This window comes from Sciurus vulgaris (assembly GCF_902686455.1).
Source record: "Sciurus vulgaris genome assembly, chromosome: 1".
NCBI classification, from domain to species: domain Eukaryota; kingdom Metazoa; phylum Chordata; class Mammalia; order Rodentia; family Sciuridae; genus Sciurus; species Sciurus vulgaris.
In genome coordinates this window covers 177,092,900-177,119,009 of record NC_136461.1, presented here as the reverse complement: position 1 = coordinate 177,119,009, position 26,110 = coordinate 177,092,900, and the positions used below count along the sequence as shown (strand labels likewise).

General features: G+C 36.6%; 1 protein-coding gene across 1 annotated transcript in view; it reads right to left on the bottom strand.

Moving 5' to 3' along the window:
- ATP6V1C1 (ATPase H+ transporting V1 subunit C1) overlaps positions 1-24,878 on the bottom strand; it is a 31,454-nt gene extending 6,576 nt beyond the window's left edge. Inside the window, exons 1-7 of the mRNA XM_079107956.1 lie at positions 24,746-24,878; positions 23,479-23,546; positions 13,102-13,187; positions 10,623-10,717; positions 8,724-8,815; positions 7,632-7,730; positions 5,636-5,704 (exon numbers count right to left, since the gene is read on the bottom strand). Coding sequence (XP_078964082.1) covers positions 5,636-5,704; positions 7,632-7,730; positions 8,724-8,815; positions 10,623-10,717; positions 13,102-13,187; positions 23,479-23,546; positions 24,746-24,877 — 641 coding nt within the window. The 5' untranslated portion in view covers position 24,878. The remainder of the gene's footprint in view (positions 1-5,635; positions 5,705-7,631; positions 7,731-8,723; positions 8,816-10,622; positions 10,718-13,101; positions 13,188-23,478; positions 23,547-24,745) is intronic.
- Between the last annotated feature and the right edge of the window lie 1,232 nt (positions 24,879-26,110).

The following is a 26,110-nucleotide window of genomic DNA, read 5'->3' as shown; positions in this document are numbered from 1 at the left end:
AGTTTTTATGGTACTCTGGAAATCAAAAAACTGTCTCACAAAACGAAGGGAATGCTTATGGAATTTAAAGACGACTTATTAAATTTTATTTTTTAAAAAAGCAAGTTTTGGGGGCTGGGGAGATAGCTCAGTTGGTAGAGGGCTTGCCTCGCAAGCTCAAGGCCCTGGGTTCAATCTCCAGCACCACACACACACACAAAAAAGCAAGTTTCATTTTTCCCAGATGCCTTCGAACTGCCTGGTTAGCTGAGTAAATTTAGGCAGCAACTACAGTGCTTAACTAAAGAATGGCTTTCAGATCTGAACCCTTGCTGGCTCTTGGTGGGCCAGTCAGCAGGGGCCACCTCCCAAGAGTAAGACCAGAAGACACTGTGATCACTGATATGCTGAGGAACTCAATTATACTGGATTTAAGTCCTTTAAAATTTTAAACTATAATTTAAAACTGTTATCCTTAGTTCTTGCTCCTAAGTGCCTTTTAACCCCAAAGCAGGGCAGCTACCAAGTGGACAGAACTCAATTTAAAAAAAGTTTTTAATGATCTTTTGGTTTGCCAACATTGACTTGGTGATGTGCAAACTGGTTGAGATCAAAACAAATCCAAATCTAACTTGACAGGCTATTTCAGAGCCATAAAAAATATTCCACCATTAACACATCAATCTTATGCAATACTTTGCAAACTGAAGGCCCCTTCTAAAACATCTGATGCTTGACAACCAGCAGAGTTATACTTCTTACTCAAAATCCTGACAGAAAAACCAAGATAAAAACCCAATCTTGTTTTATGATGAAATCCTACTGTGTCACCTTATCAAGAAAAAAGTAAATAAAAATGACCTGGCTTTCCCTCTCTCCTCCAGGAAGGGTATTTCTTAAAGCCTTATAAAAAATAAACAATGAGTCCTTAACATAAGGAACTTTTTAGTTGTTAAGCATGTACTGGAGTACTATACTGTACCAAGCTCTGATGAGCTACTAGGAGTAAAACCAATTAAGACCCCATTCCCTGATCTCAAGGGAAGGGTTCAATGAAGGAAAGAGACGTAAAGAGTAAGTACGACACAGCTGTAAGTGCTATAATAGAGAATGTGCATGGGATTTGGGGAATGATACTTTTATCTGGGTGAATATAAGAGATTCACAGAAGTGGTGCCAAGCAGAAATCTGGAGAACAGGCAAGAGAATATTCCATGGGTCAATGAACACAGGTGGAGAACAGCACAGTGCACTTGGGGAACTGCCAGAAATAAGCATAGCTGAAACACCACATTGGTGGTGAGGGGGAATGTTGAGTAGGGGCAGTAAAAGCAGGGAGGAATAAGCAGAGATTTAAAAGGGCAGCAGGGAGTGGAAGGGTAGTTCAGTAGTGGAGCATTTGCCTTGTATGTGGGAGGCCCTTGGTTGGATCCCCAGCATTGCAAAAAATAAACAGGGCAGTAACAGATTTACATATCACAAGGCAAAAATGGCAGTATGTGTGAGAGGGAAAAAGGAGAACAGCTGATGGCCATTAGAGTGTCCACGATGGAGATAAGAGGAGTCTGAACTGAAGCAGCAGCAGGGGGAAGAGTTGAAGTAGAATAAACCATATGAAATTGGAGATGTTTGGCCATTTTGATTTACTGAACAAATTTCATATGGTTCAACCAACTACCACAGAAAGTAGAAAGGACATGATTGACTGGATTAGGGAAGCGGGTGAGGGAGAAGAGTCCATACTTTTTTGTCTGAATCAATTGGGGAGATCATGTTGTTTTCTTATACAACATCACATGGGTACCAGTGGGGACCCTGTATGTGAGTCTGAAGCTACAGGGTTCATGCAGGATACAGGTGGAGCTTTAAAAATTCTTAAGTTACAGTGAAGATAAGCGCTATGGAAGAAGACTGCCCTGACACAGAACAGCCTGAGTCTGGAGTGGCTACCAGAGTCTCTTCAGCTCACTCAAGCAACCCCAGTACCGAAGCCACTGGACTGCATTAAAGATTAATTTAGGGTGTGAGTTTGCAGAGCTGAAGGCTGAAGGCTCTGCAGATGAATGGCTAATGTGATCAGCAGAGTCCAGGCTAACCAGGAGACAAAGCCTGATCAGAGGAAATCAAAGTCAATGCAAACCCAGGGTTAGGGGTTGAGGAGGTGAACAAGGTAAAAAAGCAGGAGGAGGAGGTCAGAGAAGGTCTGGTAAAGAGCTGGATAAAAGATCTGACTCCAGAGGTAAACTTTTCTAGATGTCAAGGGTGAGGCAAGAGAACAGTTTGCAGAAACCAAGCGGAAGTGATGAGAGCATCAGAGAGTCAGCAGATGACAAATGGATTTCAAACCAAGGTAAATACCATAAAAATCTTAAGTGATACGTGAAACCAAAGTAAAGTAACAAAATGAAAGCCACAATGAGAGAAAAAAGGTAAGAAAATCGCATTTCTTCATGAGTCAACATAAACCTGAAGTATCCCCAGATACAATGTTGGACAGGAGGCTCAGTCTAACTCACCTTGAAAACGCCCTACCAGATTCAAATAAACGAGTAAACTCACTCCCTCCTGAGGCTTGGACCTGTCATGCTCTCTGCTCCCTGACCAACCCACCTGTTTCTTCCCTGCTCCATACTTCATACAAACCCCCAAAAAGAGAAATGTCTCTGCATAATGGCTGGTGTAATTCTTTCTTCACTTCTTAGCAAGGTTCTTCTGCAACTCTAGCTCACTGAACAAATCCTCTGTGAAGCTCCACTGACTGTGTGGTGGTTTCCAAGGAAAGGCAAATGTTAACCCCTGATCTGACCCAATCAGACAGTGCCCCGACCCCCAGTGCTGGGTGTCACACCCAGAGCTCTGTGCACATGAGCCAAGTGCTCCACCCCAAACTTTACTCCCAACCTTCAATCAGAAGGCTGTTATTTTTGTAATAAGCAAAAGTAGGCAGAAAAAAAGGAAAGTGGTAATTCTGAAAGTACAAATAAAAAGCACCCCTCTCTGAAATATTCCAACAAAAAGAAGCAGAACAGCAACCCAGCCTCTACTTCCTGGCCATGGCCTTGACAAGCATTCATATACATCCTGTTTTTCACCACACAACAAAAGCAATATTTCAAATTGTTCAATCTTTTATGATTCATGTAAAATAACTTATAAATACCTAGATTTATAGCCTCCTTATTGGTACTGGGGATTGAATCCAGGGCAATTTACCCACTGAGTTACATCCTCAGCACTTTTTTGAGATAGAGTCTTGCTAAATTGCCCAGGCTGGCCTCAAATTTGCAATCCTCCTGCCTCAGTCTCTCAACTCACTGGAATAGCTAGATTTTAAGCACTTTAAAAATGAAATCATTTCTTTCAGAGTTGAGGATGATATTTTTTTAATCTATTCTTATACCTCAAAATTTCACTTTCATCTTCACTGCTTCCAAGACTTATCATCATTCAGGTACCATGATAAAAAGTATCAAGTGAAAGTGTCACCACATATAATTATTTGACTTAATTTGTGGAAAGCACTCAAAAATGTTAGTTTTCATGAAAAAAAATAAAAAATCAGCATCAATCCTAAGGTTGTTCCTACACAGTGGAAGAATGTCGAGTTGACCCTGCAGCCTATCTGCTCTACCTAAGCTACAGCTCTTCCTGCTGCTACCTGAGCTCGTGCCCTGTTCTTTATGATGATATTTAAACAGCTAGGTTTTTGAGCCAGTGAATCCATTTGTACTTTGGACTGAGAAATAGGTAGAACAGATGTTTGCAACAAGAGAGGAAGGGCTGGGGACTCAGGTCGCCATTGTGCACTTAGAAGTTTCTCAGAGGCCTGCATTAAACTCTTCTTGCCTGGCGTTTTTTCCTTTAAACTACTATGGTGATTTGCAAGAGGTAAATTTCTGAAGTAATATGTTTAGTTCCCCTTTCAGAGTAAATTTGAAGCTACTTAGCTAGCCTACACACCAACCCCTGGAAACCTGGCTGGTATGTGTCCACTTGGAAGGCAGTCTGTGCATCAAGTCCTCACCCTCCTCCTTCACTGACTCCTGGGCACAGTCAACCCCTACAGTTTGAATCCTCTGTAGATAAGAAGGCGTTATCTGTCAGGATAGCCAAAATTGAATCTAATACCAAGACACCACTGTAGACTCTAGTTAGCATGTGAAGGGGCTGGTTTGCATAAAAGGTATTCCCTCCAGTAGGAAAAAAACTCATGACAGGCGCAAGTTTGTGGTTTAGTTCTCAAAAGATCAATATTTGTGAAATGACTGCAGTACTATCTTATATATCCTATCAAGCTCTAAACTAACTTACTTCATAACATATACAAAGAAGGTGCTATGCTCATTTTACAAAGAAAATGAGGCCCAGAGAAGTTAAAAGACTTACCCCAGGTCACACAGCAAGTTGGTAGCAGAACCAGCAATAGAACTCAGATCCCTGGGTCCAGGACTCTTTCCAAAATACTAAGCTACCTCCCATATGACACAATGAAACTGGAAAAGAAAATATTTCATGGGCCTGACCTTACTAATTCCAAATTTTTTTTTTTTTTTCCTTGCAGTACTGGGGATCAAACCCAGGGCCTTTTTTGCACTCTACCAACTAAGCTAATCTCCCCAGCCCTTCACTATCTCCTACACCTTTTTTTCAAAAGGTTATCTCCTCTTCAAGCATTTACATACAAGGAATTCTTTGGGTGTATATACACTATATTGAGTATTTTCTCAAAGAATGTCTTGAGTGATAATGGCAGAATATAGGGAATATGACATGGAATGGTGTAAGAGAATATGGGACCTAGAGTTCAAAGATCTGAGTTCTGGTCCTAACTCTGCCACTGTACACTTACACAGCCTATGCTCTGGGCAACAATGTATCTTCCTCATCACTGAGAAAAAAGGGTGACTGCCCAAACTGCTTCACAGAATGAGTTTAAATATCAAATTAGACAAAGTAAACTTAAAAGAATTTAATAAAAAGAATTTTTTACCCAGTAGTGGAGATTGAACCCAGGGCTACATGCTAGGCAAGTGCTCTACACACCCAGCCCTTCCTTTTTATTTTGAGATGGGGTCTCACCAAGATGCTTAGGCTGATTTCGAACTTGTGATCCTCTCATCTCAACCTCCTGAGTGGCTGGGATTACAGGCATGCATCATTGCACCTGGCTTCAGTTTTTTGTTTTTTAAGAAATGTACAGATTTGGCAAAATCCATGCTCAAAGTGATGATGAACATATGGAGATCAACAGCACTCTAAAAGTCACCTGGAAGGTTTTCTTTGCAAGGTAAAATGAGGAATTACAGTCACACAGTGAATGAGGACTGTTACAGCAGAAAAAGCACCACACCAGAGACCTGGTTCCAGTTCCAGTCTGCCACTAATGACATGTGTGACTCTGGGCAAACTACTTCACTTCACTGGCCTCAAATTTCTACGTCTATAAACATGAGTGGGTGAAACAGACTGTGCCAAGTCCCTTCCAAGTCTGACATTATGATAGCTACTGCTAATATATTTCACTTATAAGCTAAAAATGATCATTTTAAAATTATAAATCTACCATAAAGGAAAGATGCAAAGATATTTCCTAATCTAATAACCAAGCTCTCAGAGGAATTCTAGGAAATAAAGTTTTACAAAGACTGCTACTTACTTGCTAGACCTTGGAACTACCATTTCAGCTAGAGTTTCATACTGCTTGATCCAGTCATTGTGGTTTAACCTGCAGAAAAGATGCAATAAGCACTGGAAAAGAAAAACAAGTCCTACTTCCTGCCACATCCAGGAAGAGAAAAAATTATGAGACAAATAGGAAATGTAGCTACAGTGAAATACATCAAATATACGTAACAAAAAATTTCAAGTTTCCTACTGAGAATGAATTTCAGATACACTGAGTGATGCAGGAAGTAGGGATCACTACCCTTTTATATCCAGTAACTACTGCAAAAGCAGCACACCCTAGAGCTAAGTATGGGAAGGAAGCAAAGCACCATAAACATTCTATATTACTTTCAAACTATATGGTTTCTAAGTATTATGCCTCATTTAAAAAACAAGAAAAAGGCCATATTGAAATCACTGTCATTTCTATTCAGTGGCCATTATATATGACTGAATAAAACTACAGTGAGCAAAGAATACCAGGAAGTAGCAAGTAAATGAAGTGACAGTAAATTATGTCACCACAGAACATTGTGCAACCACCTTCTCTAGAGGCCACTGGCTTCTGGAGGTGTGCAGAGAGACAACTATGCTGGAAACTTAAAATAATTATAGTGTTTGTAGGCCAGGATAGAGACTAATTCATTACGTAAAGTGTCCTATGTAAGTTTAGTGTTTCAAATATAAGGTATGGAAAACTATAAAAAGTTCTGGTTTCAAACACAAAATTTAAATAAAGGATGAGAGAAATATATAGGCAAAGGTTATTTTCTTACATAGTATAAATTTTTCTAGACAGTGTAAAAACACAGATACACAGAAATTTACTACAAATAACAGAGCTCCAATATAGCAGGGGAGTTATATAACTAAAACATGAAATTAAACGTTTGAAGCCAAATCCCCTTAGTTTTAAGCTTTTCTCCGCGTGTAAAGCAAAGTCCAAAAGCCTAGTTACTGCAGTAACAGGGAAAAAGTGTACAAGAAAGGTTAAGGTAGCCACTGTGAATTCCATGGAGGTGCTTTGTCTCTCTTTTCTAGGATCCATTATTGTGTCTGTGGCTGCTTCAGCTATCACCACAAAGGTGACATGGTAAAGCTGAGTAGTTGTGACAGATCAGACAGCTGGCAAAGCCCAAACACCTACTATCTGACCCTTGACAGAAAAAAAAAATTTTTGCAGATCTAACCATTTTGCTGTTGCAAGCTACTATTGTTAACTGCTATTGTCTATACTGTTATGTGTAAGAGTATAAATATATTTATTATGTTTGTAAAATTCATTCTGTATAACTGCAGATCAAGAATACTCTTCTATGATATACAGGTTGTTATGTTTTAAAGACTATCTTAAAATACAATTAGAGAACTTAGTATGTTCATGTACTAAGATCTATTTTAAGTTTGATATTTTAACTGCAAAAACTTTAGAGTTTCTTCTTTTATTTCTTTCTTTCTTTTTTCTTTTTTTTTTTTTTTTTTTTTGTGGTGCTGGGGATCGAACCCAGGGCCTTGAGCTTGCAAGGCAAGCACTCTACCAACTGAGCTATCTCCCCAGCCCTAACTGCAAAAACTTTAAAGATGTTATTTTAAAAAGTAAAACAAAAAAATTTTGCTCACCCCAATCTAACTCACTCTTTGCTTCCTACAGGGTTTAAATTCATCCTAACTAGTCATATAGATTTTTTGGAAAAATAAATCCAAAGACTTATTTTGAAAAAAATATATAATCTGCATTCTTAAAAATCCAATAACTTGGCGTTAATTTTTTGATGATTCAACTATACCAATCTCAGTTTATAATTGGTATCTCTATAACCAGGTTATAAATGAAATTCAACTTTATGAGAAAATGTTGGTGGACAGAATGAATACCAAGGTTATACTTGTTTTACACTTGGGTTTTAAGGAAAACTTCATATTGCAATACCAGATACTAATCTTGTATTTTAACAAGTAAAATCCTTTATAATAGAAAAACATACTTGGGAACTACAACCAGTAATGTGACGAGATATTCTGAATCAAGGACAAAGTCGTCCTTCTTCACAATTTCTGCCAGACTTCGAGTTAGCAAACTTCCCCTAAAGAAAAAAGAAGCATTAGGTGGATAATTATGTGCTTCTGTAGTACAACAGCAGACTGGTCACATTCACATTTGCTACATATATATCTCAAGAGAAATTAGTCTTAGCATTTTTGCTTTATAAGAAGTCAACAGTTAGACAAATATATCCCAACCTTACAACCAAAGAAATGGCAACATTTATCAAAATTCCTCTCCAGTGTCTACGTTTGTGTTTGCTTTAATTATCCTAACCCAGCTTTTCTCTTGATTACATCTTGACTGGTAAGGGGCTATTCTAAAGTCTATTTCATCATAATTATGAAATCATGCCATTTAAGCCTGGCCTTTGGTTTTCTTCCCTCTCTCTATGCTTCATTTGATACCAGGCAATTTTGGTTATTAAACCAATAATCAACTTTTGGTCATTTGGTATTCTAGTAACGAAGAAAATATCTTGTCCTATTTGCATCACTGATGGTCTCCCAACCAAACTTTCCTTCCGGTCTATGAACATACAAGTTCAATAGTTATATATGCTTAAAACTACCCTTGTCTGTATGGTCATAGTACAAGGAAATCAACCAAAACAAGGGTGTCCTATTTTAAGAAAACCTAATGTGTAAAAAAATCTAAACTCAGAAAACAGAAAAATCAGAGAATTATTATTACATCATAAATGGATTCTTCTATAGAATTAAGCAGTTTATTGCTAAGCAATGACTACAAACGATTTAAAACAATTAATTTTAGAATTTTTCTGAGAAGTAGCAAATGGATAAAGAGATAAACCAGAACCCAATTCACAAATCATATTAATGAAACAAATGTAATAAATCAGCCTCACATCCATTTTCAAAGTTAAACTTAATCAACTTTGTGATATTAAAAAAACACCATTTGATTATAGAAACAGCTTACACTGGAACTTGCTAAACCCCAGCCACCCCTCATTAGTGCACGCTAGCATGCTGCCCTATGCTTAATATTCACATATACTTGCTATGCTTACGCATTCTTTCGCTCCAAATTCTGAAGATTTCCTTTCAGGTTATTATACGCAGATGCTCGAGATTTCAGGTCATTGTCAATCTGAGTTACTCCCTTCAAAAAAGAGAAGAAAAATAGTCAAAATTTTCCTAAGCCTGCTTCTACTAATAAAATTAAAGTAGCTGAACTTAACTTCCACAAAATACATTAGTTTCTGATGTAAGAATATCTTATTATTTTAAAAGCACAAGCTTAGGGTAATTTTTTAAACAACCAATTTCATTTTTAATAGGATAATTTCCATATGAACCTTTTTTATTAATGTTTTAATCTTCATGTGTATCAGCTTATTACTATATTACTTTGTAAACTATGTAAATGAATCTAGGCCACTGGATTTGAAGATTACTAATTATAAGGCTTCAATTCGCAAGGCTAAAGAATTTTATGGAGTTTTGTTGTCAAAAATTCCACTAAATTACCACAAAATGTTTTCTCAATGAAATTAATTTAGTTAAATTTATAAATGTTACAAAAGCTGATTTTTCCAAAAAGGACTAAAATTATTAACTACTTAGGGAGAAAATACAAAGTAGGTTAGTATCTGAAGAACTGGTTCTGACTCAGCTCTACCTTGTGTAGCACTAGGTTAAGTCACTTCACCTCTCTACAATATCTATAATAGTATCAGGAAGCAGATTATATTCTTGATAAGGATCCAAAGAGAGTAAAAGTTCAATCCTGTAAGAGAATCACTTTCTTTAAATTATATAATGACTTTAGCAGGGCATGGTGGTGCAACCCTGAAATCCCAGCTGTTTGGGAGGCTAAGGCAGGAGCAAAACAACTTTGAGGCCAGCCTCAGCAATTTAGCAAGACCCTATCTCAATATTACAACAACAACAAGAAAAAAAAAAAAAACTGGCAAAGTGCTTGCCAAGCACCTACAAGGCCCTGGGTTCAATTCCCACTATTGCATTAAAAAAAAAAATTAGTAAATGATAAAATCTTTGATAGTCAATTCATTTTCATTTAACTCTACAGCAATACTGTATAACTAAAGTCAGTGGGAGCCAAGGCATATCTGCCCAATAATTTAAACCATACTTTCCCTCCAACCAGGTCATTAAGAATATTGGCAAATTTAACAGGTCCTTGTCTACATGTTTCATTAAGGTCTGTGCTAAGACTTTTACAAATTCTCTCAAGCTCAAGGACATTTCAATACAAAGGGGCTCTTGGTGAGTTAATGGATGGGCTTCAGTGTCCATGTGCTCTCTGAAAACTGTACATAAAATCATGTGGTACATGAACATAGGCACTTGGGGGCACAGGGTCAATACCATTAGTCAGAAGGAGTCAAAGAACCCATAAAATTTAATGTTTGAAAAAGTACTGCATACATACATACCTAAGTGGCAATTATCATTTATTTGGATAACCCATAAATCTTTACTAGATTCCAATTCCTTACTCTACATGATTTAAATTATCCTTAAAAAAAATAAAAATAAAATAAATAAATAAATTTAAAAAAATTAATTATCCTTAATATTTGTATAAATAGTAATTACATAATTTTAAAGTTTCTTATTGAAACCCTGTTTGTGCCATATTTAAGTTAGCCATGTAAATAAACTATCCAACTTAGATAATTTATATACTTACATTACTGACATTATACTTTATAACATCTTTAAAATTTAAATGCCTTGCCTCATGAATGTGAGATCCTAGATTCAATCCCCAGGATCACAAAAATAGAATGTATTTTAACATCTCGCACTGTAATAGGTATACATCTGGTTTATTTGTGACATATAAGTTAACTGCTTATTAAAAGCCTAAACAGTATTTCATAGCTAAATTATAAAAGCCACTATAAAACAGTATGTACCACCTGTTCTAATTTTTATCTTACCTTAGCAATTATTTCAGAAATATTTTTCAGGGACTGCTTGATAGGGTATTTGGCCATATCCCACTGGAACCTGGTTATATAAGTAACCAAATCAACTGAAATAAGGGAATACATTAATTACTAAAGAGAAGCAACAATTTTTTTTTTTACAGGTTTTTCATACAGCAATACATTTTAAAGCTGAATTGAACACCAAGAACATCGGCAAAGACGTCGTTTCTGAAGTCCTGATTAAATAAATGTGGAACTAGATTAAGCAACATGGGTTAATCAAAATTTACCTTCTAGTCTCTTCTTCTGACTCAAAATTCAACATATATAAAGATGCTCCTAATTTGACAACTTAATAAGTGGAATATGTACATATCCATGATGTGCCTCATATGTAGGTAAGACGAAGATTAAGAAACGACTTTGAATTGTCTCCTTGATAAGCTTGATTTGACAAAAGGATTCTTTGACAACATCCCCAAATTGAAAATAAACTTGTCTGTAAAACCATGTGATGACTGTTTCTAAGTCTACAAATCAACAAACTTTGAAACATGAAGCCTTTCACTTTCAAATGAAGGAATAAAAAATATAAAACCAAAGAGACACTTAACAACTGTTGAGTTAGTAATCAAAATAAATTTACCTCTCAAGTTCAACAGAAAAGCAGTGTGGAGATTCCTTAGAAAACTTGGAATGGACCCTCCATTTGACCCAGCTATCCCACTCCTTGGCCTATACCCAAAGGACTTAAAATCAGCATACTACAGAGATACAGCCACATCAATGTTCATAGCTGCTCAATTCACAATAGCCAGACTGTGGAACCAACCTAGATGCCCTTCAATTGATGAGTGGATAAAGAAGCTGTGGTATATATATATACAATGGAATATTACTCAGCCATAAAGAATGATAAAATTATGGCATTTGCAGGCAAATGGATGAAATTGGACAATATCATGCTAAGTGAGATAAGCCAATCTCAAAAAGCCAAAGGAAGAATGATATCGCTAATAAGTGGATGATGACACATAATGGGGGGAGGGAAGGGTTAGTGTTAGGGTTAGAGTTAGGGTTAGGGAGGGGGGCAAGTATGGAGGAAGGAAGCACTGTAAAGAGGGAAAAGAGGGGTGGGAGGGGTGGGGGAAGGGAAAAAATAAGAGAATGAATCAAACAACATTACTCTATGTAAATTTATGATTACACAAATGGTATGCCTTTACGCCATGTACAAACATGTATCCCATTTGTTTACAATAAAATAAAATTAAAAAAAAAAAAGAATGCACTGAGTGCTACAACAAAAGGACAAAGAAATGGTGGAGAGATCATGTCACCCAGTGACCTCCCAGACCCCTAGGTGGAAAAAAAAAAAAAAAAAAAATGTTCAACAGAATCAAGGCTAGGAGAAATAAATGTCAAGAGTGACAAAGCTAACTGACAAAAGTAATTCATATCAAAGTATCTCTCTCCTCAACAGCTCTTTACATAATGCCAAGGAGTCAACAGCAGGGATTGTCAGCTGCCATTCCATCTACTAAAGATCAATGAAGGTGCCATAAGTTAACATATCTACCTTCTATTCTGTTCTAAAAGATTAACAGAAATAACAAGCAATTGGATTAAGATAATTACAATAACAAAAATCTAGAATAAGTTACTATATTGTAACTGATTAAATATTTATTGAGCATCTATTACTTATAAGGAGAATAAGACTACAGGAACAACAGATTAAAAAACCAGTATTCTTATCATTGAGGGCAATATATAGTTTAGAATTCAAGTAAAAATATCAACAAGGAGGTCAAAGCTGTCTGTATGAAGTCATTATTATACAAAGCAAACTGTGTAAATATTAGCTTGTAGCTAGAGAGATGCCAGTACACTATTTTATGGGTACTAAGAAGTCATACTCAAATTTGAGGGGAAGAGGCATTGCTCTGCAATAAAAATTAATAATTTCTATTCTGGGGCCTGAGCAGTTAGATACTATTAAATATAAAAAGCTAGGGAAGGGCTGGGGATATAGCTCTGTTGGTAGAGTGCCTGCCTCGCAAGCACAAGGCCCTGGGTTCAATCCCTAGCACCGCAAAAAAAAAAAAAAAAAAAAGCTAGGGAAGACAGCAGGTAACCAGAGCACAATGCTGCCATATATAATGTGGAAACCTACTTATAAACACAAGTTAGCAAACATTCCAGAAAGAGTTAAGATACAAATTTGTAATACTGCTTTTGCAGAAAAAATCAACATCATATCATAGATTCTATATTATGTAAGATTATCTTATGTGAGATTGTATTTCAGGGGACAGGATATAACTGGCAATATCACCAAATTCAGTAGTAACAACTGTATTTTAATGGCTTTCTGTTGTATTTAACATCCTTATCTATAGATTGTTTTTACATTTTTTTGTTTTTGTAGCTATGTCATTCATTTTACCTAAGTTAATAATTACAGAATCATGAAACATTAACTTACCTCCATTAGCCAACAGATTCTCCTGTACTTTGTCTTTACTGTCCTCCAATACATCAGCCATGTACTGAGCCACTTTCTTAACCACCCTGGGGAATAAAAAAAACCAACACCACCATTTTCAGGAAAAAAAAACTATAATCCATGCTATACAATGAACACATTACACAAAGACATGAATTTAACTGTATATATGTTCCCATTACATACATCTATATAACAGAGAAGAAATGGTTGTACTTTACACGTAGTAGTTTAAGGATAAAACAGACCAAGATTTTGTTGCATGCAAATATCAATTAAGTAAGTGTAGGGTTTTAAGGAGACTATGGGCAGTGGTTATTAATCTGGAAAGGAAGTAGGGGAAAACTAGAGAAAAATAGTCTGTAAATAGCCATAAATTATATGCTGAGAAAATGAACAACGGATCTGACTGCAAGGGTCAAGAACAAAAGAGGAGGCAGGGAATTGGCATTAACTGACAATCTACTATGCGCCAGACGCTGTACGTTCACTCAGAATGAAACGACTATGTGAAGAAGGCTGGGGTCCTACATTTACTTATTCAGAGCAACTACTATTTGCAAGGAGTTACACAACAGAAGAAACCATACTGCCAATGTCACAAAGGCACATAGATCTGACCTTGTCAATCTCTTTTAAGAAAGATATTGAAGAATAAAGAAAATAAGTGACTTGTCCAAAGTCACAAGACCCATGTTTCCATTGGTCCCTTGACTCTTGGGGTTCTTTTTTCCTTTCCTTGGCAGCTTCTAGATCCTGGTAGAATTCAAAATTACAAAATCACTACTTCCACAGTGCTTAAAATCTAACTGGAGAGATACAAAGATACATAAATGACAATTTGAGTTAAGTGCCAGTTGAGGTTACAGACAGAGAAGCATTAAAAAGGGGGATCAGTTCCAGTTACTATAATCAAGAAAGACTAGCAGTTCAGGATATGGGCAAGGAAGGAAAGGATGGCTGCCTGGGAACAAAGAGCATCATTGTCACAGGGTATCATCTGCATCAAGACAAGAAGCGGTGAAAAGCATGGGCATTCAGAGAATGGTGAGGGTAAGACTGACCAGAGCAACATGCTGAGGAGGTGGGGGCTTATGCTAGGAAGTAGGAGAAGAGTGCAGATAGCTCTCCTCAATGCAAACTCCAGACAGGGAAACGACATGATCAAAACAGATCTTAGGATACACACTAAGCTCAACTGCTGGGAGAGGAAACTGGAAGACTTGTAATGGTATAAACATGAACCAGTAAGGGCCAGGAAAATATGACAAAAGGACTAAACTTCAATGACAACCCTATACTGAGTGATCTTCAAACTTAAGTAGAACAATTTCAGAAACAATGAAGCAAGCCCCAAGTCTTCAATATGCTGAAGGTAGGGCTTGTATATACATTTGGCTATGTCTCCATGATCGCCCTATGCATCTCTAAAAGAGTATGCCAATGCATGCAGTCACCTTTAAAAAAAAATCTAATGATTAGATTACTGAGAAAGTATAGACTATGGCTTGCTCAACATATCACCATGTTCTGACTTAAAAGCTGAAACATTTGGGTCACTGAGCTACCATCTGTCAATGCCACCAAGGTCTAACAACCATAGGATCTTTAAGATTCTCATATCTTTCAGGTAGAATAAAAAAGATGGTATTTGCAGAGCAGCATAGAAAAGAAGAGCTGACAAACACTGCAGGTAACTTTCAATTCTACTGACCAAGCTCACTACATTTGCCCCATGTTGACTTTTCAGATCCCTTTTCTAAAAGCTTTTGGCAAACTTTAAACTATACTTAGGATACCATTGACAAGACCTATATAAAACCATCAAGGTCAGCCAGGTATAATGGCAGATGCCTATCCCAGCAACTCAGAAGGCTGAGGCAGGAGTATGTCAAATTCAAGGCCAGCCTTCATAACTTAGTGAGACTTTATCTCAACATAAAAAATAAAGAGTTGGGAATGTAGCTTAGTGGTAGAGCACTCCTGGGTTCAATCCCCATAACCAATTAAAAAAAAAAAGTCATCAAGGTGATAAATATAGTTCCATATATAATGTTTATAATTATATTACCAGGAACTTCCTTTCTCAGTGCCTCTGGTTGTCATAACCTGAAACTACAATGAATGAGGTAGATGGAACCTCAAGGAAGACAACTGCCTCAGGGATAGCAACTAAAAATAAGTTTCCTCATGCTCTTTTTTAATTAAAAACCTGTAATTGGTCTAGGGGTACAGCTCAGTGGTGGAGTACATGCTTAGCATGCTCAAGGTCCTGGGTTCCATCCCCAGCACCAAAAAATAAATAAATAAATAAAAAAGAGAGCACTTATAATCCAGAAATCAAGAGACTATTTTCTTCCCATCAGTTTGTCCTTTGAGTATATCATCCATAAGTATTTTCATATTTACAATAATTCATAAATTTACTCTGTATGAATATATGGAATTAAAACCCTAAATGTAATCTGCTACTTTTTAACCTCTCTTTTCCATTTTATAACCAAGAGCCTGGCCTCATTTAAGGCTTTTAATATCTCCTGACTAATCTACTGTAAATCTGTCTCCTACAGGACTTTCTTGCCTCCAATATTAAAGACCATCTCTTAAACATTAGGTCTGTTTACCTCCTTAGGTGAGGTTAAAAGATTCTCTCTGCAACCCTGATGTTAGCCTCTATGGCCAGAGCGGTTGCTCTATGATGATTCTAATTAATTCAGAAAAGTATTAACAGCATAAATGAGAAAATTGCCTGCACAGAGTTCTAGGAAATATTCCTTCTATTCAAGTCTATTCCTTAAAAATTCAATCAAATGATTCTCCAAAATTCTGAATTTTACAAATGACAAAATTTACCTAAGCCATATGTATCTAAATGATCTGTCAAAGGAATTCTTATTGATTCCATCAATTAGTCAAAATGCAAAAAGTTATACCCATGCTAAAATACAGTTTAGAAAACCTCTACTCATAAGTCTCCCCACTATTTCACTACATAGATGAATTTACTCTTTCAGCTGCTTGTGAGTAGTTCAACTGGTTTCAGAGTTCTTAGTTTAAGTTCTTTATGTGAAGGTCTGGTTAATTCATTATGCTGTTTTGTGCTTTTGTACCTTTTATCCTTCCCTTATGGTATTGTCTCAATAGCTCCAGTAAATAATTTCTATCTCCTACATTTTTATTGGGTACAAATGTTTTGACAATTATAGTACTGGAATTTATAAGGTTGGTGGGCTAGGATCAGTTCAAAATGTTCAAATTATCTTGTTCCTAGTGACTACACCCAGTATATTGCAGGGTCTTAATAAATACATGTTAAATGAACAGACCAAGATAACAAAGTTTTTCCTTCACTTTAGGCATCCCATTACTGAGACTGAGATCTAGCCACATCTCTGTACTGTTTCTTTACCCCAGCAAGAAGCCACAGATGTTGACTTCATCTAGCATTCCTGACCCACCCCTTCCCTGGTCTTTGGTTTGGATTGTGTCCCTCCTTAGCAGCTCTTCTGGCATGCCACTGTCATCCATTCTCAGCACATGGCTGACCCAGCATCTGTTCTGTTCTTATTGAATGTTGTGTGAGGGAGAAAGGCAGGCAGGAAATGTACTATTTCCACTCTATCACAGGGTTACCTTTAGGGAGTGACTGAGTGGGTATCTAGAGGAAGGTAAAGAATGAAGTGGGTAGAGGTGTTTGAGTTGTTTGTATGAAAGACTGAGCAGATCCAGCAGTGACTGCCAATGGGAGTCACAGTTATGCACCACAGTGTCCCCCTGAGTTTTTAAGATCAGAGGGCACCATCTACTAAAATATCAAAAAATGAAGTGTTCCTCCCATGGGGACTTTTATACTTTGAGAATAACTGTTCTCATTCGTGGGTAACATGTAGTGTGGAAATGAAGAAGTCAGTTTCAGCAGTGGCATCTCTGGATTAGTTTCTTTTGCACTTCTAGGATTGTAGCCTATGTTAGTAAAACCAGCACAAAGATGTCTATACTGGTGAACACTTGCCAGTTCAGATCATTTTAATTTTTTTCCTGGAGCTGTACAGAAGGTAGTTAGAGGGTGAAATTAACTTCTGTCTCATTCGATTTTTTTTTTTTTTTGGTATGTGTGTGTGTTGGGGATTGAACCAGGGATACTTTATCACTGAACTACATCCCTAGCCCATTTTATTTTTAATTTTGAGATAGGTTCTCACCAAGTTGCCAAGACTGACCTCAATCTTGGAATCCTCCTGTCTCAGCCTCCCAATTAGCTGGCATTAGAGGCATGTACCACCATGCCTAGCTTGAGACTGACTTTTTTGAAAGAACTTACAAACTGAATTTTGGAAAAAGAAGTTTGGGTTTGTTATTTTGTTTCAGTTACACAAACTTAAAGTATGGTTTCAGGTAAGCATTCTACCCCTCCCCCGAAAAAGTAGAGGAGAAAAAAATGAAAATATGACTTTCAGATGTTGTGTTATATCCTTTTAAGCATTCTGATTTCACTGATGGTATTTATTGGGTTATTGACAAGATAGGTTTACTAAATGGGGTATGTTGATTGCTATTGTAAATGGAGTTTAGATAAATAATGGTATAAACATAACAGAAGCATATTTCTTGTTCATGTAACATTTGTGGAGATGTGAACAGGTCAGCAGACAACTCTCCTCCAGTCATTTGGACACCCCAGCAGCAGAGACTCTGCCATATATAGACTTCCAAGGTGGCCTGGTTTTTCCTTTTTCTTTTTTTTCCCCTTTTTAGATAGTTCTTCTATAGGAAAGAGAAGAGCTGAGCATGACAGAAATTTTATGAGCCAAGTTTGGAAGCAGTATGCATAATTTCTATGTATATTCCATTGATTAGAATTGAGTTGCATGGTCATATCTAAATGCAAAAGAGTCGAGATAAGGTAGTTGTTTAACTTGGATTCCTTAGAAAATAGAATTAGAGGCAAGGATTAAATGTTAATGATTTACTTGAGAGATATAAGTGTGCCAAATAGGGGCAGCAAGAATGAGAGAAAAGAGAGGTGAGGCAGGAAGTAGGGTAAGTAATGCAAGGTAGCATGCTCACTATTCCTTCACAACAAGCTAAAAGAGATAGCATGTTACTCAGCAGGCCAACTTACCTGGACAGGCTGCATGGTAAAATCATGATTCAGATCATTCGATTGGAATGAGGAAGGGTCCTATGATCTGAATGTCCCCCCATTCATGTGTTGAAACTTAACTGACAATGTGATAGTACTAGGTCATGGGGCCTCAAGAGGTGATTAAGAGGGCTTTGCCCTTATGAATGGATTAGTGACCTTATAAAAGGGCTTGAGGAACTAGCTCGTCCCTTTTACCCTTCTCTCTTCCACCATGTGAAGACCCAGGACTTACGCCCTCCAGAGGAAGCAGTGTTCAAGACATCATCCTGGTAGCAGAGACTAGTGCACTGAGACTAGACACTGAACTTTCTGGAACTTTGATCTCGGGCTTCTCAACCTCTAAAATTGTGATAAATAAAATTTTCTTCTTTATAAATTATTCCGCCAGTATCAAGTATTTTGTTAAAGCAGCATGAGCCAACAAAGGCAAAGAGAAATAGAATTTATCTATTTTACTTCCTCATCTTTTATTTCTTTGTATTGAAAATGGATTTTCTTTATTGAATGAATAAAAACAATTTTTTGTCAAAAAAAAAAATGTTCAAATCATGTGAAATCTTCCAGGTGTAGGCTGGGTACTTTAAATTAAGCCATATTTTGGTTATTCCAAACACACTCTCTCCAGTAGGTTTACCTTATTATAACTTATCTCTTCTTATATTAATAAAATTATATTTTTAGTTTGTAATATTTGAGGAGGGTGACAGGTGGTGTGTATGAGCTTTATATCCCTACTTACTTAGGCTCTCTATTCTTACTACTAAATCTGCCTTTGACTCTTGGATTTTATAAGAGCTATTTTGAAATGTTCTAAGATAGAAAATGTAGCCCCTTTCTTTCCACCTTACAGTCTCCACCTTGATTTAACATTTTTATGTATATAACTGTGCTTAAAGTTAAGATCTTATTAGAGTTTACTGAAGATGGTGGTACCTAGGCTAATACTGCACAAAGTGCTGGGATGAGTCTGGGTTTACTACTTATAGAACAGGTTCCTCTAAAGGGATGTAAAGTACCATCAAGCACTTTGAGTTTTAGGCTGCAGCCAATAGTTTGTACTCTGGTGAGTAGTTTTGTTATTTAAGTATTTGTTTATGGCTAAGCATAGTAAGGTATCTAATTCCAGTTTGTGTCTTAGCTATTGTGTGTTCACATATATTAAGGTTACTCTTATAGTTTTATTTTAACCAAAGTTTTTCACAGCTTACTTAGGACTTAACTTTACCGTGATACATTTAAAGCACATTTTATGCCAAGTTGTATTAATTTGGGTTAATTGTATAACTGCAGGAGCTAGCACAGTTTACCACCCTATTATAGTATGACTTAGTTGAACTTTTGTTCATATTGCTTAATCTTAACCACTGCTGTATCCTGTGAGGGTGTGATTCAGCAAGGTGTTATGAGCTACTACAATAGTGGACTTGAAACCTGCTCATTTTGATATAGAGAAAATTCTTATTGAGGTGAGAATATTTGCATGTATAATCCTACTATAAATTAATAAAAAGTCCAGGACCAAAATTTTATGGAGTTAAAATACTCATCTAAACGTTTTCATGCTTTACTTTATGAATTAAGCTATTTTAACTATCATATGGTTGTCATGAAGTTTTAAATAATCTTATTTGAGTGCTACGTAAGTATTGGGGTAATAGTTGGTAAGACTATATATAAAAAAGGGTATGTTCTATTTCACTAAACCTAAAAATCTTGGGAGATTTTGCAATTTGTAAAGTTGCTTTCAGAGTAATACTAGAAACTGCATTATAGTTGAAGTTATAATTAAATTAGAGGGTACTGGTTCACTCCCCCAACAGAGGGTTTGAGTTCAAGTACTATGTAAGTATTGGGGCAATAGGTGGTAAACATACACACACACACACACACACAATTACACATATACAAAGAGGGTATGTTCTACTTCACTAAGCCTAAAAATTTTTAAATTTTGCAGTTTTCACCTTATTCTAATTGAGGGTTAGACTAGAAACTATATTATAATTGAAGTTATAATTAACTATAAGCTCTTCAAATAGTTAACATGTAAAAGTTCTTGTTTTAGGGATTTGACAAGCATATAGCTTACATGTATCATATATTATTTATATACATTAATGTCACTTTAAGTATTGTAAGTAGTATATGAAACTAGACATTAAGTAGTAAGGAGGGGTACAGGGTTTATGGAATAAGCATTCTATTAAATAGTTATAACTTAATTTTGAAGAAAAAAGTATCAGCATCTTCAAATAAAATGAATGACATCTCAAGTTCATGGATCAAAGACAACAATGTTAGGATGACAATACTCCCCCAAACTGAATTACAGACTAAACACAATTCCCATCAGAATTCCAGATGACTTCACAGAAACTTGATGTGGCAATCCTAAGATTCATATGAAAATGCAAGAAACCCAGAATGAACAATTTTGAAAAGAAAAATGAAGTTAGTGATTCACACTTTTGGATTTCAAAACTTACTATGCAGCTACAATAATCAAGATAATGCAGTATTGGCAAAGGATAAAAACAAATGATCAATAAAACAGAATTGAGAGTTCAGAAATAAGCCCTCATAATTATGTTCAACTGATTTTCAGTAAGCGTGCCAAAACAGTTTAATAAACAATAGCAATTTTCTTTTTTGTTTTCTTCTTGGGTGGGGTGGGGAGGTTACTGGGGATTGAACTCAGGGGCACTCGACCACTGAGCCACATTCCCAGCCCTATTTTGTTTTATTTAGAGACAGGGTCTCACTGAGTTACTTAGTGCCTCACTTTTACTGAAGCTGGCTAGGAACTTGTGTTCCTCCTGCCTCAGCCTCCTGAGCTGCTGGCATTACAGCCATGCATCACCGCGCCTGGCTAATAGCCTTTTAACACAAGGAGCTTGGACAACTATCACAGAGATACACATTAGCCCTTATACTTTTTTTCTTCCTTGCACTGCTGGGGATCAAATCTAGGACATGCTAAGCAAACACTCTACCACTGTTGGACAACAGATGTTCACAAACCAAAGAATGAACTTGGACCTCTATCTCATACAATATACACAAATGAAATCAAAATGGAAAGACCTCAATTCAAAATCTTTAACTATAAAACTCTCGAAGAAAATACAGATGTACACTGTGACTGTTTTCTAGATACAATATCAAAAACACAAGCGACAAAGGTAGACAAATTAGACTTCATTAAAAACTTTTGTGCTTTCTAGGGCAAATTCAACAAAGTAAAGACAAGGTAGGTGCAGTGGTGTACACCTGTAATCCCAGTCACTCAGGAAACAGAGGCAGGAGGATTACAAGTTTGAGGTCAACCTGGGCAACTTAGTAAGACCCGGTCTGTAAATTAAAAATATAAAGGGGCTAGATGTGGTGGAACACACCTGTAATCCCAGAGACTCAGGAGGCTGAGTTAGGAAGATCTCAAGTTCAAGACCATCCTCAGGAACTTAGCAAAGCCCTAAGCAACTTATTGAAACCCTGTCTCAAAATAAAAAATAAAAAGGGCTAGGAATGTGGCTCAGTGGTAAGGCAACCTTGGGTTCAATCCTTAGTACCAAAAAATAAAAAGTAAAAATGAAATAAAAAGGACTAGGGATATGGCTCAGTGGTAGAGCATCACTGTGTTCAATCTCCAGTACAGACAAAGAAGGGGTGGGGGAGGAGGGGAAGAAGGGGGAAGATAAGGAAGGAAAAGGGGAAGAAGAAAAAAAAGAAAAAGAAAAAGAAAATGAAGACAACCCACATAGTGGGAGAAATTATTTGCAAATCATATCTCATAAAGGACTTGTAGCTAGAATATGTACAGAAAACTTACAACTCAATAATAAAAAGAAAAATAAACCAATTAAATATGGGCAAAGGATCCAAATAGACATTTCTCCAAAGAAGAAAAAAATATGGCCAATAAACACATGAAAAGATACTCAATATCATTAGTCATCAGGGAAGTGCAAATCAAAAACACAGTGAGACACTACTTCATATCCACTAGGAAGGGTATAATCAAAAAGACTGATAGTAGCAATATGGAGGAATTACAACCCTTAAACACTGATGGTGAAAGTACAAAATAGTGTAGCCACTTTGGAAAATAGTATGGCAGTTCTTCAAAAAGGAACCAAGTGACACAGAAATTCCACTCCTAGGTATATACCCAAGAGAAAAGAAAACATATAAGCACATAAAAACACTGCATGCAAATGTTCATAGCAATATTGTCCATATAAATCAAAAAGAAGAAACAAACTGTCCACTTAGCTGATGAGTGGATTAAAATCAAATGGATTATTTGATAATATTATTTGATGATAATGGAATAGTTTTATTTGTTAATAAAAAGAAATGAGATGCTGATATGTGCTATAGCATGGCTAAGATTTAAAAACATTATGGTAACCAATAAAGCCAGTCACAGCCAGGTACAGTGGTACATACTGTAACCCCAGACTTGGAAGGCTGTAGCAGGAAGACAAGAGATTCAAGGCCATCCTGGTCAACTTTGGCAAGATCCTATCTCAAAATAAAAAAAAAAAAAATGTTTAAAAGGACCAGGGGTACTGGGGATGTAGCTTAACGGTAAAATGCCTGCCTAGCATGTACAAGGTCCTGGGTTCAATCCCCTGTACCATCCCCCACCAAGAAAAAAAAAGTGGGAGTGGGTGGGGAACAGCACCATGGGGCTATAGTTGAATAGTAGAGTGCCCCCAAGTTCAATCCCTAGTACTACCAAGAAACAAACAAATAAACACAATCACAACAGACCAGGCAAATCTATAGTGTCAAAAAGGAGATCAGTGGGTGGTGGGGGACAGAGAATGAGTACTGATGGGAACAGGAACATGTTTTACTGAAGGAGAGAGTGATAAAAATGTTTTAAAACTGATTGGGATAATAGTTGCATACCTCTGTGAATATATTTAACAAAACTGAAATGTACACTTTAAAAAGGTAAACTATATGACATGTAAATTACCTCAATAAAGATATTAAAATATTATTATTTTCATTTTTCAACAGGTATATTTTCTTGTATATAAACTTCACCTTCAAAAAATTGTTTTATAAAGGGAAAAAGTCATTACTTTCTAAAACCATTTCTATAAACCAAGTACACATGTGATGACAAATCCAACATCCAGGGAGTCTGATAATAATGTCTCTCCTTTTGCTCTACTACATGCATATAAGTACATTACCCTTCTACGAATGCATCCAGTTTGGCCAGTTCGTCTGACAAGCCAACTAAAACATCCAGTGTGCCAACCTGGAAAGGAAAGATGGCATTTTGTTATTTAGCTTTCATCCCTCCCCACCTTTTTTACAAGATTATACAATATCTTGATTTGGAGGGTCCACAAATCTTAAATTCTTTATGTTTTATTTTAAAACATGCAAGTGTAGTAAAAAGATGTTTGTCAGACATTTCAAATCTATTTATATGTATAAACTAATACTTGGATTCATGGGTACAAGTACCATTTAGAATGTGAAGACTTTTTGAGGCAGCCTATACTGGTGACAATGGGTCATTCGAAGTCCTGCTCTACAACATGGATCTTTAAGCAGGAGGTCCATGGATGCAAGTCAGAGGGTCTGTAGTGGAACCTCTATGCAAAATTGCATGCAAAAGATCCTATCTTGGAGGAAATATCCTATTCAAATGGAATGCAAACTCCAAAAAACTCAAACACTGAACACATTCAGTATGTCTTCGATGAATTCTGTATATGATTGCTTCACTTGGTTAACTAGCAAACTGTAAATATCACCATCTTTTCCATTCTTTACAAAAGTTCATTAAACTAATTACCAGCAACTTGATCAACTGACTACTGGCAGCCTGTTTCACATTGAAGTTGCTAGATTACTGCTCTAGCATCAGTAGATCAAATCAGATCAGAATAGAATTATAAACAGATTAAATAATGAGGTTAAATTTGGTTAATTAGTATGATTAAGTAGGTACCATAGTAACACATTTACAGTGTTAGCAGAATATCAATTTATTAACAAAAAAATTAATTCACTGGGTTATTTAAAAATATATATTACTGGACTGGGGCTGAAGCTCAGTGGCAGAGTGCTTGCCTAGCATGTGTGAGGCACTGGGTTCCATCCTTAACATCACATAAAAATAAATAAAATAAAGGCATTCTGTCCATCTACAATTACAAAAAAAAAAATTTAAATGTACATATTACTGAGATTTTCATTTCTGAAAATCATATTTTAAAAAGCACAAAAAAGTCTAGGAAGAAAAAACTGTTCTTTAGTTTTGGTAGTTAGAACATCTCAAAGAAAAAGAAACACTTTAAACTATGTCAATAACTAGAGATGAGAGAGTTTTTTCCTGAAGGAACTGGGTATCTCATTTCTACCAAAAAAAAAAAAAAAGAACTGGCCCCTCCTGATTACAAACTATTTGATTACACTACTGATTACATTTGCACAGTGCAGCTTTACCTTTAAGTCAGGAATGTTGAACTTGGAAGAAATAGCAAGATTATTGTTCTTTGAAGTCGCCGCATGCAGTTTCTCCCATGTTTGCTGACAGGTTTTCTCCCCAGGAGCTGATATAAGCCAGAATTCAGTCATGTTTGTTACCAGGTACTTCTTTGGAAATCAAGAAAAAAAGCTATAATGTAAAATAAAGCAAACAAACAAAAATCCTTTAGTATCGTTCATTTCTAAAATGTTTCAGTCACAGGATAAATGATAAAATGTACCCCACAGACTACAGCCCATGGTGCTACTGGGAGGTGATGGAACCCTTTAAGAGGTAAGGCCTAGGGGCTGGGGTTGTGGCGGCTCAGTGGCAGCACACCTGCCTAGCATGTGTGAGACACTGGGTTTGATTCTCAGCACCACATATAAATAAACAAAAAAAAATAAAGGTCCAATGTCAATTAAAAAAAAAAAAAAAAAAAAAGAGGTAGGGCCTAAATGGAGGAAGTTATATCACTAGTGTAGTGCCCCTGAAGGGAGTGTTGGAAGTGTGGCCCCTCCCTCCCTTTCTCGCTCTCCTCCCCATTAAAATGGCAGATAATGAAGTCAAGTGTTACAATTCTTCCTGACAACAATATTAAATTATTTAAACTGCAGTTTCTTCAAAGACTGTAATAAGCAGGGCAGAGGGGCAAAATCCTGTAATCCCAGCAATTTGGGGGAGTTGAGCCAGGATGGTAAGCTCAAGGTCAACCTAGTGAAATCCTGTCTCAAAATTAAAAAAAAGAGAAGAGCTAGGGATGTAGCTCAGTGGTACAAGACACATGGGTTAAATTCCCAGTACCACCACCACAACCAAAAAAAAAAAAAGGGTGCCCCTATGTTTGGTACTGTGCTACACACTTCTCATACATCGCCTTAGTTAATTCTTATAACCACCCTATGAGACACTCAGAGATTAGTAATTTATCTAAGGCCACACAACCGGCAGATGGGATTCAAATCCAGCTGTGTTTGACTATAAAGGCCACATTGTCTTTATTGTGTCAGGCTAGGAAAGAAGAATGCTCTGCAGTCACACATGCCTGAAGTCTTCCATTTGAAGAGAGATCTACAAGCAAGGTGGAACCTCTTCACTCTATGTTTAGCTCCAAGTTCAGAGCACCCTGGAAGTCTAATGAATTCTGCTACATAAAATGTTTCCAACTCCTTTCCCTTTTATTTTCACCCAGGAGCATCAAAAGTTCTAAAATAATCCAGAACCTGGCATCCAAAACTATCATACCTCCTAAAAGGAACACAACAGTTACTCCACACAAAAAGACAAAAAAATTTAGAGATTCAAGGGACCTAAACTAAGATCACAGAACAACACAAACTTTG